The 17,580-nt window shown below is 31.5% G+C and overlaps 1 protein-coding gene across 1 annotated transcript; it reads left to right on the top strand.

Annotated features, from left to right (window-relative positions):
• The first annotated feature begins 13,475 nt into the window (after positions 1-13,475).
• On the top strand, positions 13,476-17,359 carry LOC102619869 (uncharacterized). The gene is made up of 6 exons (XM_006472945.4): positions 13,476-14,252; positions 14,427-14,550; positions 14,718-14,844; positions 15,645-15,681; positions 15,791-16,049; positions 16,991-17,359. The coding sequence occupies exons 1-6, from the start codon at positions 14,070-14,072 to the stop codon at positions 17,065-17,067; spliced, it is 807 nt and encodes a 268-aa protein (XP_006473008.2). The 5' UTR covers positions 13,476-14,069; the 3' UTR covers positions 17,068-17,359.
• Positions 17,360-17,580: the final 221 nt, after the last annotated feature.

Below are 17,580 nucleotides of genomic sequence, written 5' to 3'. Positions count from 1 at the left end.
TCAACTCATAAAATTCCATTGAGGAGTTTTCACGGAGAACCATTGTAATAAGTAAATTTATTAACAATAAATATTATAGTTGTAATGTTATATATTGATATCTAAATTTTTAAAAATGTATTATACTTTAAATAGGGATTTCAATTAGATGCATACAAACGCACTTTATAAGGAGCACAATTATACATGTGGCAAGCTTCCATTTGGAGTTTATGGGGCCCACAATACATTTTCCCAAATAGGGACTTATGACACGAGCAATCACGCATTTGAGTCATGTTTGATTTTAAATGTGCCCCAGCTCAATCAAAATCTTGGCTACGTCCTTGTTTACAGCAACTCTTTTTTTAATTTATTTACGTTAAATAAATTTTATTTAATCAAGCTGATGTGATATATATTAGCTTGTTATATGATTATCATATGGTATAATGGTATTGGTTTAACATTACCGGTCTATAGTCTTGATATATATCGACTAATTGCAAATTGGACTTTAATCAGAAAAAGAAATTTTCTAATGTTTGACTTGAAAACAAACAAAAAAAATCCAACCATACAGTCTCAATGTCTATTAACTAAATTCAGGAAGGAAAAGATACAAAAGAAAGAAGGGAATGAATGTCATAAATAATGTAGAACAAATTTCGAATGAGAATCAAAAGTTTGAATTGATAGGTGATAGCAATTTGTAGTATTTCATGATCACTCGTTCGTTCGCTAGGCATCTTGGGTTTCTCTGAGAATAGCGTTGGAACCCACCAAATTGTCTTTACATAGCATCAATTGTGGACTGGTTTGAACGACTGTGACAATTCAACGTACATGTTGTTAATTAAAAACAACGAAGTTTCCAAGTCAATACATGTCATTTTTTGTCTACTAGTAAATTTTGTTCTCATGATAAGACATTTTATCTTGTAAAACTTAGAACTTCAATTTGATTTTAATCTTTTTTATTCCTCATATTTTGGGTTGTGATCTTGTTTGGTATTGAGGTCGGGTAACTATACATTTTTAATTTACGACACTAAAATATTTGATAAATATTAACTTTTGTGACCTGAAATTAGGTTGATTTGATCTCACATGCACTTGTATGATAAAAAAACATATAATATTTTTAGTATTTTTCAAAATTGTTATCTAAAAGTTATATTTATTATACGTTATCAATTTTAATTTTATAGTTATAGTTTTTTTTTGGCACATATGACTTAAAATCTAAAAGTTAAATAAAAAATAATAAAAAATAATCCATCAAATTAATCATAAAAGTAAAATGAAAATGATTTAAAATTTTGTGCCGCTATTTTTTTTTAGGGTTATTATCATTTTACTATTTCAAAAATTACCAAATATCAAATAACTACAACAAGTATTGTCTCCTATCATTTTTCTACTATATCTTTATAAAAATATCATTTTACTACTTTTCCGTTATAACCGTTAGTTGACCAGTTAGTTAATTAACAAAATACCAATTTCACCCTTCATGATTAAAAAAATTATTTGAAACTTATTTACAAAATAAATTTGTAATATATTTATTAAAATATATATATAATACCAATATAATTTTTTTTGCTGGAATTATGATATATGGATTACAAATTTGTCTTATTATTATTTTTAATCATGAAGGGTAAAATTAGTATTTTGTTAGTCAACTAACGGTCGTAACGGAAAAGTAGTATAATGATATTTGTTATAACAGAAAAGTACTAAAATGATATTTTTATAAAGATATAATAAGAAAATTATAGGAGACAATACTTGTTGTAGTAATTTGATATTTGACAATTTTTAAAGTAGTAAAATGATAATAACCTTTTTTATTTTTGACTAATTGTTAGATTAACATCTTGTCTTCTTTACATGTTATTATTTGATATTTGGTTAATTTCATAAATTAACATTTTGCCTTTTTTTTTTTTACTAATGTCTCCAAAGACTATTGCAAGAGTATTATTATAAAAAAAGAAGAAGTAAATGACTGTCTGGGGCGAAGCTTACACCAATTTTTAGATTCAGTTAAAATTTTTTAGTTACTGTTTATATTAGACATGCGGCTATCAATTGTTCGCGTCACATTTGAGATAAATAAAAAATTCAGCTTACTTAGGAAGGTTTTCTCCAATTATAGGGATATGCGTGAAATTTTCAAACTAGGCATCCAAAGCTAGAAATTTTGTGTAATTAACTAAAAGATTATATTCAAAAATCTCACCCGACAGATGAGTGTCGCATAATTAGTAACAGGAGAGTCTTGGGTGAATTTTAAGATATAATGATTAAACAAATAGTTAACCTAAAATATAGACACCGCCTAAGCATTTATCTTTAATGAAAAGAAATTGGCTGTGAGCTGTGGCAGGCGTGCTGATATGGCTGGCAGTCCAAAGATGGTATTGAAGAAGGACCCACCCGCAGCAGCAAATTGCGAAGTGCCAAGCAGCTGCTGTTCTTTGCAACAAACAATTAACCCTCTGTACCTGTAAGTTCAAACCCTGCAAATTGGCAGCCCACTCATTATAAAGATTTCACGCTTGTTTTTGCATTATGCGTGTCGTTTCGTATCGTCGTTTGTTGGTTTGGAGCTGTAAATAAAAGCAGCCTTTGTCGGGTTGCTTCCTCCTCATGGTTTGCCCTCATAATAATATGGTTGCCATTGACGTTGGATAATTAAAATATTTGATAAATATTAATTATTATAATTTAAAAATTAAATTAATTTGATTTATTCTTTGTATTATAAAAATTTATAATATTTTTATTAAGATTATTATTTAAAAATTATATTTATAATATATTATTATTTTTTACAATATTTTAATAACAAACAAGATCTATTTCAACTTTGTTTATGCTATTTAATTCATTTGAATTTCGAAAGTTATAAGAGTTGATATTTTTTTCGGCAACATTTTACTCCGTCGTTGATTTTAATACACAAATTATTAGATTGTTATAACTGCGATTATATTAATGCAAGTATGAATTTACAACTGTTCATACTCACAAACAACAACTTCATATTCCACGATGACCAAACTGAAGGTGGATCTTGATCCTCCTCTGACTTAATTGTAGCACATATATGACTAAATAAATAAATAAATAAAAACTGTGGAATTTTCAAATTTTGATGGAAGGAAATGGATGGATAAATTATTAACTTGTAGCACACAAGTCAATAGCACTTCACGTGAATTTCGGTATTTGACCTCTGCATGCATTAGGTGTGTAGATCATGCAGCCCATTATTACTCCGGCCTACGCTTATATACATTTTAATTAATTAAACCAATCACGCAATTTGCGCCTTAATTATTCAGACTTCAAACTGAAATAGAAAGATCAATTGTCGGGCACGTTAATCCTCTTAAACGAATTACCACGGTGGTCCTCTTTCTCTGGCTAATTATAGGCAGCATTAGTCCCCAGTCCACCGACACAGTCCGAGCAAATTCGACCCTCTCTGTAAGGCAGAGACTATAAATTTTTCTTTGCTCCTTTTTCTTTTAGTTTATAAAAATCTCAACTGTTACATTGGTACACGTAGTCAACGTTCAATTGATGATCATACAATAAGAATAATTTAACGCACTTATGCCGCACGTCTTATCATGTTCATAATTTCATATGTATAATTTTTATTTGTTTAATTTTTTAAAAAATCCACCTCACTGCAGTTAATTGGATGTACTCATCTTTGCTATTATTATTAATATATAGATTGTAATAAAAGCTAGGAGGCCTTCTTTAAACGTTGATGTATGAATTAAAAGTAATTATCGAACAGACTACAGAGTAAATAAATTATACCGGCCGGCCATGGATGGCCATGAAGAAAAGGAATTTGTTTCTGGAGATCTAATTAGCAGAGAGAGTTGGCGAGGGAATTAAGAATTATGGGTTGACTAAATTGGCGAATTAGACTCGTTTTAGAAATTATTCGGGTAGTGCAATTTTTGACCGTTTGACGCTCCGGCTTTTCTCGCTCGCCTGATACGACAAATTTTGCCAAAAAAAAAAATCAAAGCAGTAGGTTGTTAATTTTGAAAATGCACCATTGATGGGAAGTGGAGGTTGGAGCATGGCCATGACATTACAACCCGTGATTGATTATCAGCTTATCACATGTTTAAATGTTCCCAATTGAAGAGGGCTTTTACTAATATTACATCGCCAATGACAAGTGCTGATGAAAGGGTAACATGCTAACATGGGATGTGCCCACATGTATTGGCCACCCTGATCAGTAGAATCGACGAATGTGTCACTTTAATTCATTCTACAAAGAGAGAGTGAATGGATTTATGAATGAATTTCAGCCGTAGAAAAGACAAAGGAAGATGAGATGGCGGATGGCCCATGGATCCTATAACGGACACCTTTCGTGCCCGCTGGGCTAAGGGATTGGACACTCTCATTAGTCAGACCTGGGAATTTGATTAGGATTTGTAATGAAAAAGCATCATATTTATCAATTGATTACACTGCCAATCCAAAGTTAAGGATGTTTATGGCTTTGCCATGAGCATGATGGTGGAAAATCCACTAGAATCAGACCAACTTCGGTCACTCTCACTCACCTCACCACATAAGCCAACCCCACAAGCTTGGTAGAGAAGTGGTCATTGTCAAGTTGATAATCATCAGCTAAAGACTCAATTGTGAAATATCACCTAGCAGCTGCAGCAATAACAAGTCAAAAGCAAAGCCCCACCTCGCCGCCCACAAGCACAGAGAAAGAGCCTCAGGATAATTGATTGCATGTGGCATGTTTAAATATGGGCACTTCGCACTTATTTCCATCTATAGTGACTAAGCAGATCAGCCAGAGGCAATGTGTCCGTATTTGCGCTCTCATTCTCATCAAACAGTTACAGCGATGTAACATGCATGTGACCTCTCACCTCTCCACATCGCCTGCCTTCTCACGTTACCTCATTGTTTCAGCAATAGAATGCCAACACACTCTTACGAAGTAATTTATATATTCGCAGTGAGCAGAACAACCCAATGATACATTAAAGATTAATTACAAGCATGGAAGAAATCACAGCATTATCATCAACATTGTACCAAAACCACTCTGTGGTCCCAGAGATATATATCAATCACGTCAAGCAAATGAATTAGAAACTGTAAGGTTCACGGCCACTGCAGACAAATGGTACGTGCAAAATTTTCATAAATGAAGGCGTGAGTGTCACTGAATGCAGATTTATGAAATCTGCGAGGTTATGAATGACTTGAAACTCCTTCAGATGTTTTGAGTCATTTGCTGCAACTTGCAGTTACCACCCTCACAGGAATTAACAAATTGGGACAACCATTCACTGAAAAATGGAAACTTCATCAAACTCCATTGATAAATGGAAACTTCCATCTTCTCATTTTTAACCATGTGTAGGGGTGGAAGAAGGCCAACAGATTCATGCGCATATATAGTCTGGCATTGTGTTGTTATTTTGACATCAACTGCTGAGTATTCCCAAAATTTGTTAATAAGTAATTAACCTGTAGCCGTGAATCGACATTTCCAATTCATATTTATGACTAACTGAAAATATATATACATATCAAACAGTTAAAATGTCCATTAATTATTGCAAGTCATTATCAGTAACTATTGGAAATCAACATGGTTGATAGCTCCATTCAACTAACCCCAAGTCCCAACTAAGCTTTATTTTGCCAGTTGTTTAGCAATTGTCTTGTCTTTACCTATAAAAAGTAATCCGAATCATCATAACTTTTAAACTAGCCCAACCTTAAATACCAAACAGAGCCCCAGTACTTCTGCAACTCAAAGAATGATAAATGAAAATACTGCTGTCTTTGTTAAGAGAATAAGCATTAACATATCTATACAACTGAGAATTGAAAGCAACAAGTTCATTTAAGTAGAGCAACTGACCCCAGCTAACATCACCAATGAGTAATAGAAGATTTAAAATTAGGTGAAAGAATGAGGACCACTAAAGTTTAAAGTTTAAATCACATCATAAACCAAGAAAATTCAGCTTCAATAAAATAAAGTTAGTGCCGGTTTTATATGTTCATGCTACCCAAAAATAGAAGATCGTCGCGACTAAAAATTTTGCTATTGCTAGCAAACTGCGGCCACACCTCCTGCTGTCTAAGTCTTCTTTAAAATCATTTTCGATTTTCGATTTTCCTTTATTGTCATTTTAGCAGCCCTCCATCATGCTGTTTAAAAATCCCAACATTAATGGTGGGATTAATGTAAATCATTAGATGAAATTTACCATTTATAATAATTAAATAAGATAAAATAAAAAATAGAAGTATTTATTATGCAGGTAACTCTTTACTAATTAAATAACTTGGATTTGATGAATGTTAAGAAATCATACCAGTTTTAATAGGATAGAGAGAGATTTATAACTTAGAAAGAAAAAGAAATTAATTCAAACACAACAATCAAATGCCACAAAATTTTGATTATTTAATGCTTTATACATATAAAATATAATTTAATATACTATTTATTTATAAACGGTATAACAATTACATTATATAAATCCTGTCTTATAAGTCAGTTGTTAAGTAAATTCCATTACTCATAAATAGATTGTATTTTTATCTTATATTACTAAATTATAATTACATTATTTGACTGAAATAAATATCATAATGCATTACTGTTGATTTTGATAATTTATACGTACAGTGGAAAATTATAAAAAAAAAATTCATATATAATGATTTACCTTATAATTGATGAAAAACATTAACTCATGAAATTCATTTTAATAAGCACAAATGCTCAATTTTTACAATGAATGAATTCTTTCAGAAAGAAAAAAAAATCTATAATTATGAATAAATAAAAATAAAAATGATATAATTGATATGGTATTTGAGAATTTGAGTAATTAACAAAGATTGAAGCCATTTTTACATCGAATGATTGTCATTGAAGCCATTTTTACATTGAATGATTGTCAATCTTTGTATTGATTAATAAAGACAACGGTAATCAATCATTTTGTTTCCATTATTATTTTGTTCTTATCAAATCTCAATAATTATTTTAAAATTTTTCGATCTTTTTAATGGACAATTACATAATTGTCTCACATATACCATGTCTAATTCTCTAACATTTATCAATATATAATTCTCTAATTTTCTTTGTGTGTGATTTTATAATTTTCATCATATTTATTATTTTTTATTATTCGTTCACCATATACCATGTCTACATTATCAAAACAACTAACAATAAAAACTATCTATTTGTGGGCAATATCAACAACTTTGTGATTCAAATCACAAACCATTTATTTTAAGTTGATGAGTTTTCTTTTGAAGTGTATAATTCATATAAAATTTACATATTATTATTTTACATTTTCAAAATTGGTATTGTAAACAACAAAATGAAATGGTACGTCTAAATAATGTATATAAGATGCATCTAATTTAAAGTTTTTTTTTAAAGATCTAATTCGAAGTTTTATGGAATAATTTTATAATGATTTTGCTTACTATATATCCCCTTTTTAAAAAAAAGTCCATTTGTTTTTTTTAATATTATATAGCAAATCAATGATTAAAAAAATTATATATGACTTATGTATAAAAAAATTATTTGTAAAAATGTGATAAAAGCTAACCTGAATTAAATTAAGACTTAAAAAATTACGTGTAACTTGGGTAGCTGGTAAATATTCATTAAACATAAATGAAGGGTAAATGTGTTTTATTTTAAATCAAATGGTTCATAATAATTTCATTATTGATATTATAATTTTTTTAGTAGTATCATAGAGAAATCTGTCATTTTATATTTTTAGAAACGACAAAAATGTAATGAATATATTTGGAGAATTATTATGGACATATATTGAGCTGGATTCAAGTTTTTTAATGTAAAGTGTAATTTGTATGCGTCTGATTTCAAATTTCTAAATCAAAATCACTTGCAACAGAAAAGAAAAAAAAAATCCTTTCGCCACTTCGGCCAAGGCAGAAGTGGTGGGCTGCTGCCCTCACAAGCCTAGTGGTGGGCTGCTGCCCTCACAAGCCTTGTGAGGGCAGCGGTTCTAGCTCCCACAAAAGCATTATGGGGGTTAAATGTTCTTAATATGTAAAAATCATTCTCTCTTGCGAAATGCGAGTGGAGGATGGATATCCCTCCTCTCTAAGGAGTTATTTGTCTGGGCATGTACTTCATAGAATTTAATGTAATAATGTAAGTCCCAATTATGTATATCTAATTATAATTATCAGTGTAATATATCTGCTATAATAGCAGTTGTTGTAAATATCTGTGTAATGCAGTAATTTGATGTTTAATCAGTATTAAAAAAAAAAATCCTTTCCCTAGAGGGGAGGGGGGGGAACTCACTCTAGTTGTTGGATTGGGCTCTATGTGTTTTAAGCATCTTAATAGGATCGGCTTTTTGCTAGTAATGTAAGTCCAGAACATTGGTTGACTACTATTAACACCCCGTCAATTATCTTCTACATCCCTCTTTTACCATTAGTTTTGTTTTTAATTTTCAAATTTTTATATGAAAATTACAGGACTAGGGCCTGACAATATTTTAAATTTTCAAAATATAAACAGTAAGATAATGCTTCTTTTTTTTGAAATTTAAATGGATTTGAATATCATGCTAGTTTGAATTAATATGAATAATATGTTTGTTTTTCATTTTTTTTCTTTTTTTTTTCACGTACGAGAGTAAGCAGTAAGTTACTTATATTTATAAATTCAAAACATTATATATATATATATATATATATATAATTTTGACAACATTATTTTTTTACAATTAAATAATATTTTTATATAAAAGTTATTATCTAATAATAAAAGAATTTTCCGTAAATTTAAATTGAATTATGTTAAGTATTTAATGCTAAGTAAAAGTTGAGATAAAAAAAAATTCGAATACAACATTTAATTATATTATGGTTAATCCACAAAAATCCTTTTCATTAGATAAAAAAGGGTCAATAGGAATTAAATAGGTAGAAAATAAATACTTTTAATGAGGGAATTTGTGAAAAAAATAATTATTGTTTTATTCAGACATTTTATTATTCAGATAAATCATGAAATTTTATTTTTTTTTCGCTTAGATAAAAATGTATTGTAATAAAACTTTAGATACAAAAGCAAATAAGTCACAATTTCAAAATATCTTAAATTAAGTAAAATTAAGACTTTAGACATAAAAAAAAAACAAGCCCTTAGTCAAAATTTTAAATATAAAATTTATTTTATTTTCAATTATTGTTGTTATCTTATTATTGTTATTATTGTCAAATTTAAAATTTATTTTGTCCTTGAACAAAATTCTTGGCTCAACCTTGTCCTTGTTATTTTGACTTCTGAATGGAAAATTTCAAGAAACTAAGAAAGACCCATGGGAATAGAATCTGTTGGTTAGTATTTTTAATTGATGGCATCGTTTTTTTTTTTTTTTTTTCTGTGTTTTAATAAAACTAAAAAGTAAATTGTATTATTCTGCAAGCTACCAATTGTCAGTTTGCGAACAAGATAGAGTCAGGCTTTAAATACATTGAAGGAGTTAAGGTGTACTCGGAAGACAGTCTCAGTGACCACAAAATTGTTGGGCTGTAATTAGCAATAGGGGTGTAAATAGCACAAGCAAGGATTTGATCCCCGGATTATACAGCTCGTCAGTGAACTAGATTCAAGAGTTGGTAATTGGATAAGCCCGTTAGCTATTATGATACGAGTGGCGATACTTATCCCTATATTATATTTTATCAGCCCTCGCTTTTCAAATAATTTGATTAAAAATTTTAAAAGAATCTTTATTTCTCAACATATGCCATCTAATCTCGAATTTACCTATATTATAATTTTTATATTTTTTTCAAGCACCCGCCATATAAAACTTATAGGATCTATTTTTTTTTTAAAAAAATACTCATAATCACTATAATCTATATCTTTCTTTTTAAAGATTTTATCCATAGTTGTCATAACCATTAAAAAATATATTTACTACTCCTTCATTGTTCTCTGTTGAGAACTGTAAATTAATTTAGTTCATGATTACAAAAATGAAGTATACAATATTTGAGAAGAGATAATAATTTAAAAAGTTAAAAGAAATTAGGGTTTAAAAAATTAGATTATGTAAATTAGATATTAATAGAAATTATCATGTGGGTGCACTTAAAAACTATTTACCCTTTCAAGTTATTTCATATAAAGATAAAATAAATATTAAAATAAAAATGATTAGTGAGGGTTGGCGAGACATAATGAGAGGTCAAATGTCACATTCTTTTATTATATTTTTCTTCTATAAGTACGATCATATAGTCTATACTGAAAAAAAAAAAAATTTGATCAATCACATATGATAATTTCAGCTAAACTGATATCCTTGGAAAGTCGTCTTTCCAATTTATAGGAAATTGAAGTACAGGTTGGTAAGTGAAAATAATTTGATAATCATAGCCTTTGAAGTTGGGTAGATGTAAATAAATAAGAGTAATAAAAAATGTTATCAAGCAGCTATTGAATAAATTTATTTTGAAATATTTACTAAATATTTTAACAATTTTGATTCAGGGTCGTCACAACTACTAGACCGAAAATCAATAACAAATGAAGCCTTGGTCTCAAAAGTAAAAATTATGATATAATGAATCTTGTACAGACGTGGCATTGATAGAATCCCTGAATCTAAGGAGAACAACATATAAAAAATATTGATTTTTGAATAAACATTTTTCATATATGAAAATTTGAGAGTTTCTATAGTAGTTCGCGGTGATGGATAGCGACCAAACGAACACTCGAAAATTTCCAACTTGAAATTATGGGTTATGTAAAGTCCTCAATTACGAGCCATCTAGCAAAAGTTATACTAAAGTTTATATTACTTTCGGCACATATCACACTATTCAAAACTGTGATTTACCATAATATTATTGGAAAGTTTTAAACTAGCTGCCTGGCTATATTCTCTTTCCTCTTCTAAAGTCTAAAGAGACAAAAAGAGCAAGCAGTGAGATAATGAATTTTTTTACCAAGAAATTTTCGAGTGAAACGAGATGTCCCCTATAATAGTAGAGATAGGACCAAATTTCAGAACTATTTGTGTAGATTGGAGGGAGAGTAAACTAGACGTGACTTTGTGTTGCTGGTCCATTGTTGTTGTTGTTGTTGTTGTTGTTGAGTGAGTCCAATATTAGTTACTAGATTTAGACCTGTCAATATGAAAGGAAAGCAACTTGGAGAAAAAGGAAAAGATTTCGAGCACACAGGTCCTCTTCCATGTGTTAGCTAGCGAGGCTTTAAGGCTTTAGCGTTTTACAGACAAAAGCGATCTACTTTGGCATTTGGGTTTTGAAATTCACATTTCACGATCATCGAGAACATCCTACAATCGAATAATTTCTTTTTTTCTTAGTTTTAATGCAGTGGGATTATTTTTAAACTAATTATCTTAAATAAAAGAAATTATCAATCATTTACTTAAAATATTATCTTGTTGTTAAAAATGTTATAAAAATTTAAAAGTTATTCGATTTTGTACTTTTTATTTACAATTTGTATTAACCGTCCCCCTAAAATAATAGAATTATTATTTTTATAAAATGACAAAATAAAAGCAAACAAAAATTATTATAGCAATCATTCTGTGAAAATAATTATGTTTTTTTTTTTAACGGACCGTGCAAAATATAAACAGAGAGTACAAAACTGAAAAAAATTAATTTTTTATAATACTTTTGATAACAAGTTAATTAAATGATTGACCAATAATTTCCTTTAAATAAATCAGTTCAATATTGTAGCCGATTTGTACATAAGGGCCTTAAAAAATCTTACCTGTCCTTTGAACCTGGTACTTAGCTTGATTTTAGTTCTTTAATCCTTGCTGAAACGCATAACAGGATTAGTATTACTCGGAACATTGCAATTTTAATAAATTATCTGTGGGTGAAAATTAATTCCTCGAATGTTCAAGAAAAAAGTCGTATGCAAATGGGTTACGAAGAGGTGCAGTTAAATTATGAGCAAAGATAAGGAGCTTGGATTAGATTCAGCTTTTTGAATAAAATCATGAGCGGAGTCGAGTGGCTCACAAGTCACAACTCAAAAGAAGGATTTTGTACCGGGGCTGGAGAATTTTAGCATGGCTGCCATAAGTGGGAGATTTTGAGGAAATAAATATATATGCGAAGAGAAGAGCTTTTTAAATTTGTCCCTTCAAATCAACTTGACTCCCATGTGCAGAAAATTTCAGCTTTAAAATAGCCATTGATTGGCGGGTGTTAGTTGACGCAGCTAGTGGGTGGGTCACCATAATAACATTAGGACCAAAGCAAAGCAAAAAATAACACAAAGATAAAAAGGGGTCGTGTATATATATATATGTGTGTGTGTGTCTTTCTCTCTCTAAGTCTCAAATCCTATGTGTAAAATAATTAAAGGAGATGAAATGAAATCCAGCTCATTGTGCTCAAAGAGTGATACGAACCCACGTGGAAGGGACTGCCAGTTCATGAAAAATTTGAACAATAAGAAGTCCTTAATATTATAGCTGTCTCTCCTCGTCTCTAACGCTGGCAACAATCTTAAATTATGAGTAGAGTCTTTTTCTTTCTTTCTTTCTTTCTGTGCACACGCATGTATGTACGTTTAGTTCCGCATTGATTAATTGACTATCTTGCAAATTAGAATGTGGCAGTCCACATATATAATGGCCTTCCATTAACATATATATATAATTGACAATACAGTATAATTACCTTAGTTTACCTCTATAAAACTTTGACTAAGGAATTAATGTTGACTGGTTCGATGGAGATGTGGATGGTTTCGAGTTTTGTTTTTAGCCACAGCCGCCCATAGTTTTGTTGTTTGACATGATTGATTGTTAGTGCTGGCTTATTAGGGTTTATAAAAATATAGAATTAACAAATAATACTCAGATTGGTTTCTTGATCCTAACTGTTTTATTCGTTCGTTTGTTGTTTGAAAGTTGGCTTTTCTAACAGCTCATGATTAGTAACATGGGTTCATGTGTGGGAATTTCTTACCAGATAGCAAACTATTCATGCAAGAATCTGCTTGTAACATCCATCTGCCCGCATAGAAACAAACTAATATCGGTAAACAATTAAGACAAAACAACTATGTATGTACCCAAAGGTAATTCATAACTAATTAGCTGTTCATTCTCTTAAGTGTTCACATACCTCGTTTTTTTTCCCCCCGACTGCTGGGGATCAATGCAAAATCAAGACTGTCAATTTCGATGATGGTCACAGCAAGGGCCATGTTTTTGAATATTAATGTTAATTACATCACCTAATAACAACAGCTAATTGTGTTATTAGTTTAACAAAGAAGTGAGGGAAAGCTGAAAAGAAAACATGCAAAAAAAATATTGATTGGAAGGTGGGAGGGTATATTAATGCATAACAGGGAAGGCGAGGCACAACAGAGAGACTCAATGAGTGTGTAGTAGCTAGTAACACTACTAGCGCAGCTGTCAATGTCATTCGGTATTACAAAGCCAGCCCAGCCATCTCTCCTCTACTGTAGACAGCAAATTAGCGTTTGCAGCTGTCGGGTCTCTCCCTCTCTCTCTCTTTCTCTTTCTCAAAGCCACATCTCTTTCTTCTCGATCTTGTAATTTTATTTTATTTTTATTTCTTTTTATAATTTAATTTGGTTTAATCTTCCTCTCTTTTCTCATTTACTTACTTAACCACCCATTTGTTCTGAGACAACCCACCAAAATAATAACAACATAAACTACCTCCATTATCTCTGTCGTCCTTCTCTTCAATGATTCCAGACTTGTGGTGGTAATGAGGGGGAGTGGGGGGGCATATGGAGATATTTGAGAGGAGGCACAAGCAACATTATGCAAAGAAGATCATGAGATGGAAGCTTAGTGACTGCACCTTCTCTTCAACTTTAACGTAATCGAACTGAATCATTATATATATTGAGAGAAGAGCAAAGCGCGCAAAGGGCGACGGAAGCTATTCTTTTTGTTAATTTTGGTTAATTAGAGGCCATGGCTTATCCACATTACCGATCACAATTTGGAGACACAACGTTCACAAAAGTTTTTGTTGGGGGATTAGCATGGGAGACACCTACTGAAGAAATGCGGAGATATTTCGAGCAATTTGGTGACATTCTTGAAGCTGTTATCATCTCCGATAAGAACACTGGAAAATCTAAAGGATACGGCTTCGTAAGTCAATATCATAATGTTCTACAATTAATAACTGGTTTTAATTTCCTTGCGTGTGTTTCAATACTAATTTCCGATCACTCTCCAGTTAATTTATTGTAATGTCGATATAAATATATAACTCTTTTTTGTTGTTTATTTGTCTTTTTTTTAAATAAATAAATAAATTTATAGGTGACTTTTCGTGATCCGGAATCGGCGAGAAGGGCTTGTGATAATCCAAATCCAGTTATCGATGGACGACGAGCAAATTGTAACATTGCTTCTCTAGGACGGCCACGACCTTCGCCCCCACGAGGTGCAGATATAATTTGTATTAATTTAAGAGATAATACCTGAATTACATTTGATTTTAGATTGAAGATTGGAAATTAAATTATTGATGATATGTATATGATGGTAATCAGTTAATTAATTCTTTGGATATATATGTTTGTTGGTGGTGATGGTGATACATTGATACAGGAAGAAATCAAGGTGGCAATATTCCTTATCATCAACAACAGGGAGGTGCGCCATCATACGGTGGAGTTGCAGCATCATTGCCACCGCCACCACCTCCGCCACCATCAGTCATTTATCAACCTTTTGGGTGAGTTTTGCTTTTCTTTGTCACTGCACCTATATATGGTAATAATATTTACTAATAGAAAAATGGTCCATGCTTGATAATTAAATATATATATATATATATAGAGTTGACTTGGTAATTAATCGGTTGCCACAAAAATGTTAGAAACAAAAGAAAAATGGAATGGACAGAGTGGCAAATTCTGTCCTAAATTATTCCAATATATCTGTCATATATACAGTACAAAGCTTTCATTCTATTTTTAGAAACTAATGAATATTTGGGAAAAAAAAATCTTATGAACTATTTATGTAAGCTCTTATTACGTGCATTTTAGTAGTAGCCAAATTATGCGTCTCTTATTCAATAGCAAAGTGTATTATGCATTATAATTATTAGTTTTAAAACTTCTAAGCTTGCACATGATTTTGTTTTGTTGAATTGAAAAGGATAGTGACATTGGTCAACATTCAACATCATGCAATAACATTCATAAACAGCCTAATGAAGGGGAGTTGCCGGCAATAACTATAGAAAATGAGTAATGGATTATGACAATATTGTCCTTCTCGGTCCTAGCTAGTGTATATTTTTATTGTTATTATTTATACGTACGTCTTCCTCAGAGTTAATTTTAGAACCTAACGTAACCAAGATTATCGTTGGTAGCAGTTGCTATCATGGCCGGACCCATTGAAAGCGTTACAATAATTTCATCGTGCTACCTTTGCTTACCTCGAAAATGGTGCTAATTTTATCTTATCTCTTTAGCAGATATTATGGTCCAATTTTCAATTCATTGATTTTTTTTACCTTTTCAGGTACCCAACATACACTCCTGATTATGGTTACCACCAAGTCAGTGCCTCATCCTCTCAAATTTTGATAAAATTAATCACATGATTATCTTTTAGTTGAGAGATAATTATTGTCATTAATTGTTACATTGATTGTTGCACATGTGCAGGCTGTGTATAACCCACAAGTTCAACAGCCACAATACTATCATCAGATGTACGGTACAACATCAACGCCAATGGGCTCACCATATTACTATGGGTACTCATTGCAATCACCAAGGGGAGCATATTCTGCTCCGCAAGCACAACGCATGCCACCATCACCAGCAGGACCTTCATATCTTTACTATCCCACACAGGCGGAAGGAATCTTTCCTCCTCCCCCAACTCTTCAACTTCCAAGGCAACCCTTTCCCTTTTCTTCTGGTAATTTCACTCTCTCTTTACACCATATAACGATAGAATACTAAATGTATCACAACGGTAAATGTATGCATAAAACCGTATCGATGTCCAATAACATATGTGCATGTGAGTGTAACATATGATAGGATTTTATTGTCAATGTTATATAGTAGGGGTTAGTGTTGGTGTGGGTATCAAGAGAGAGACGTGGGGGCCACACGGCCATGTGAGTGAGCTGTCTGGTAATTGCCATGACTCGAGTGCTGGGACAGTGGGATGTCATGACAGAGGAGCATATGAAGTGTAAATTAATAGTGAACTGCATGTGGTTCCAGTGTCAAGATGATGCTTCGCTCTGAATACGCAGTCATAATGCAAAGGCCCACATTGCATGTTATGCGCTGCCATTGCCAATAGTGCTTTAGGTGAAAAATAAAATTAATATTGATATTCACATTGGAAGAATGGAAAGGCTATTGCTACAACATTATATAGTATAGTTTTATTTTTATTTTGACTTGATAGACTTGGAGATTTATATCATCACCCACTTGATAGCTCTTTCTTTGTCTGCATATATAGCTTACTACTTTCTAGTAAGGGTGTAAGATACACTCCCCTCACATGAATAGTGTGTGGGTCCCACACATACACTATTCATGTGAGGGGAGTGTATCTTACATGCATGTAAGATAGAGATTGCCTTCTAAAAATTATTCAAATAATGAACTGTTGTTTTTGTTTTTAGACTGAGACGAATGATCAAACTCAAAAAATGCACCTCTTCTATATATCCAATTTATGGTTGTGCGTAGTACTTGAGATGTCCTTAAGGCCGTGCAGCACTATGATTTTTGAAGGGATTACTGAAATAATAATCTTGTTACAATATTGTTTAGACATTTTTTAAAAGTTAATGTATAAGCTAATCAAACTAATTTCTCTGTGATTGCTCGTATCAGATTCACAAACGCCTCAGCAAACCTCTGCAGAAACAGAAGCAGCCCGAGAAGTTACTTCAGAGAGTCCAAATACCTAAGGGGGAAGTACAACTTGATCATCATCAACATATACTTGATCTGGCCACAGAGTTTCAATTGTATAATCTTGATTTATTTATGCCTTCTTATCACATTCACTCACTATCATTCCCATACACAAACATTAATATATTCTTTTGGTTCAAAGCTGTGGCGTTAAGTGATCAGAGAATCAACAAATCACTAGTGTTCTCCACAGCTACGGCAGAAAAAACAACATGGACTAATCATCAATCTTATGCAGAATTTCTTTTTTATGAAAATTCTCACGGTACATTATTCTATTATTAATTTTCAATTTCATTTCAGGTTCTTCATATTTTCTCCAAATTTAATAATTTGACATCTTTTTCGAGAATTTGTATGAACTGTTGGACAAAACGGGGGACTACATTCCCCTCAATAAGAAATTTTGAAAATTTACTTATGCTGCAAGTAATCTCTTACCTGCTGGTACATTTTGTTGTATAGCCTTATTACGCCTACTGCTGCTACGCAGCACTGCAATGACT

This window comes from Citrus sinensis, chromosome 5 (assembly GCF_022201045.2).
Source record: "Citrus sinensis cultivar Valencia sweet orange chromosome 5, DVS_A1.0, whole genome shotgun sequence".
NCBI lineage: Eukaryota > Viridiplantae > Streptophyta > Magnoliopsida > Sapindales > Rutaceae > Citrus > Citrus sinensis.
This window is presented reverse-complemented; position numbering and strand designations above follow the sequence as displayed.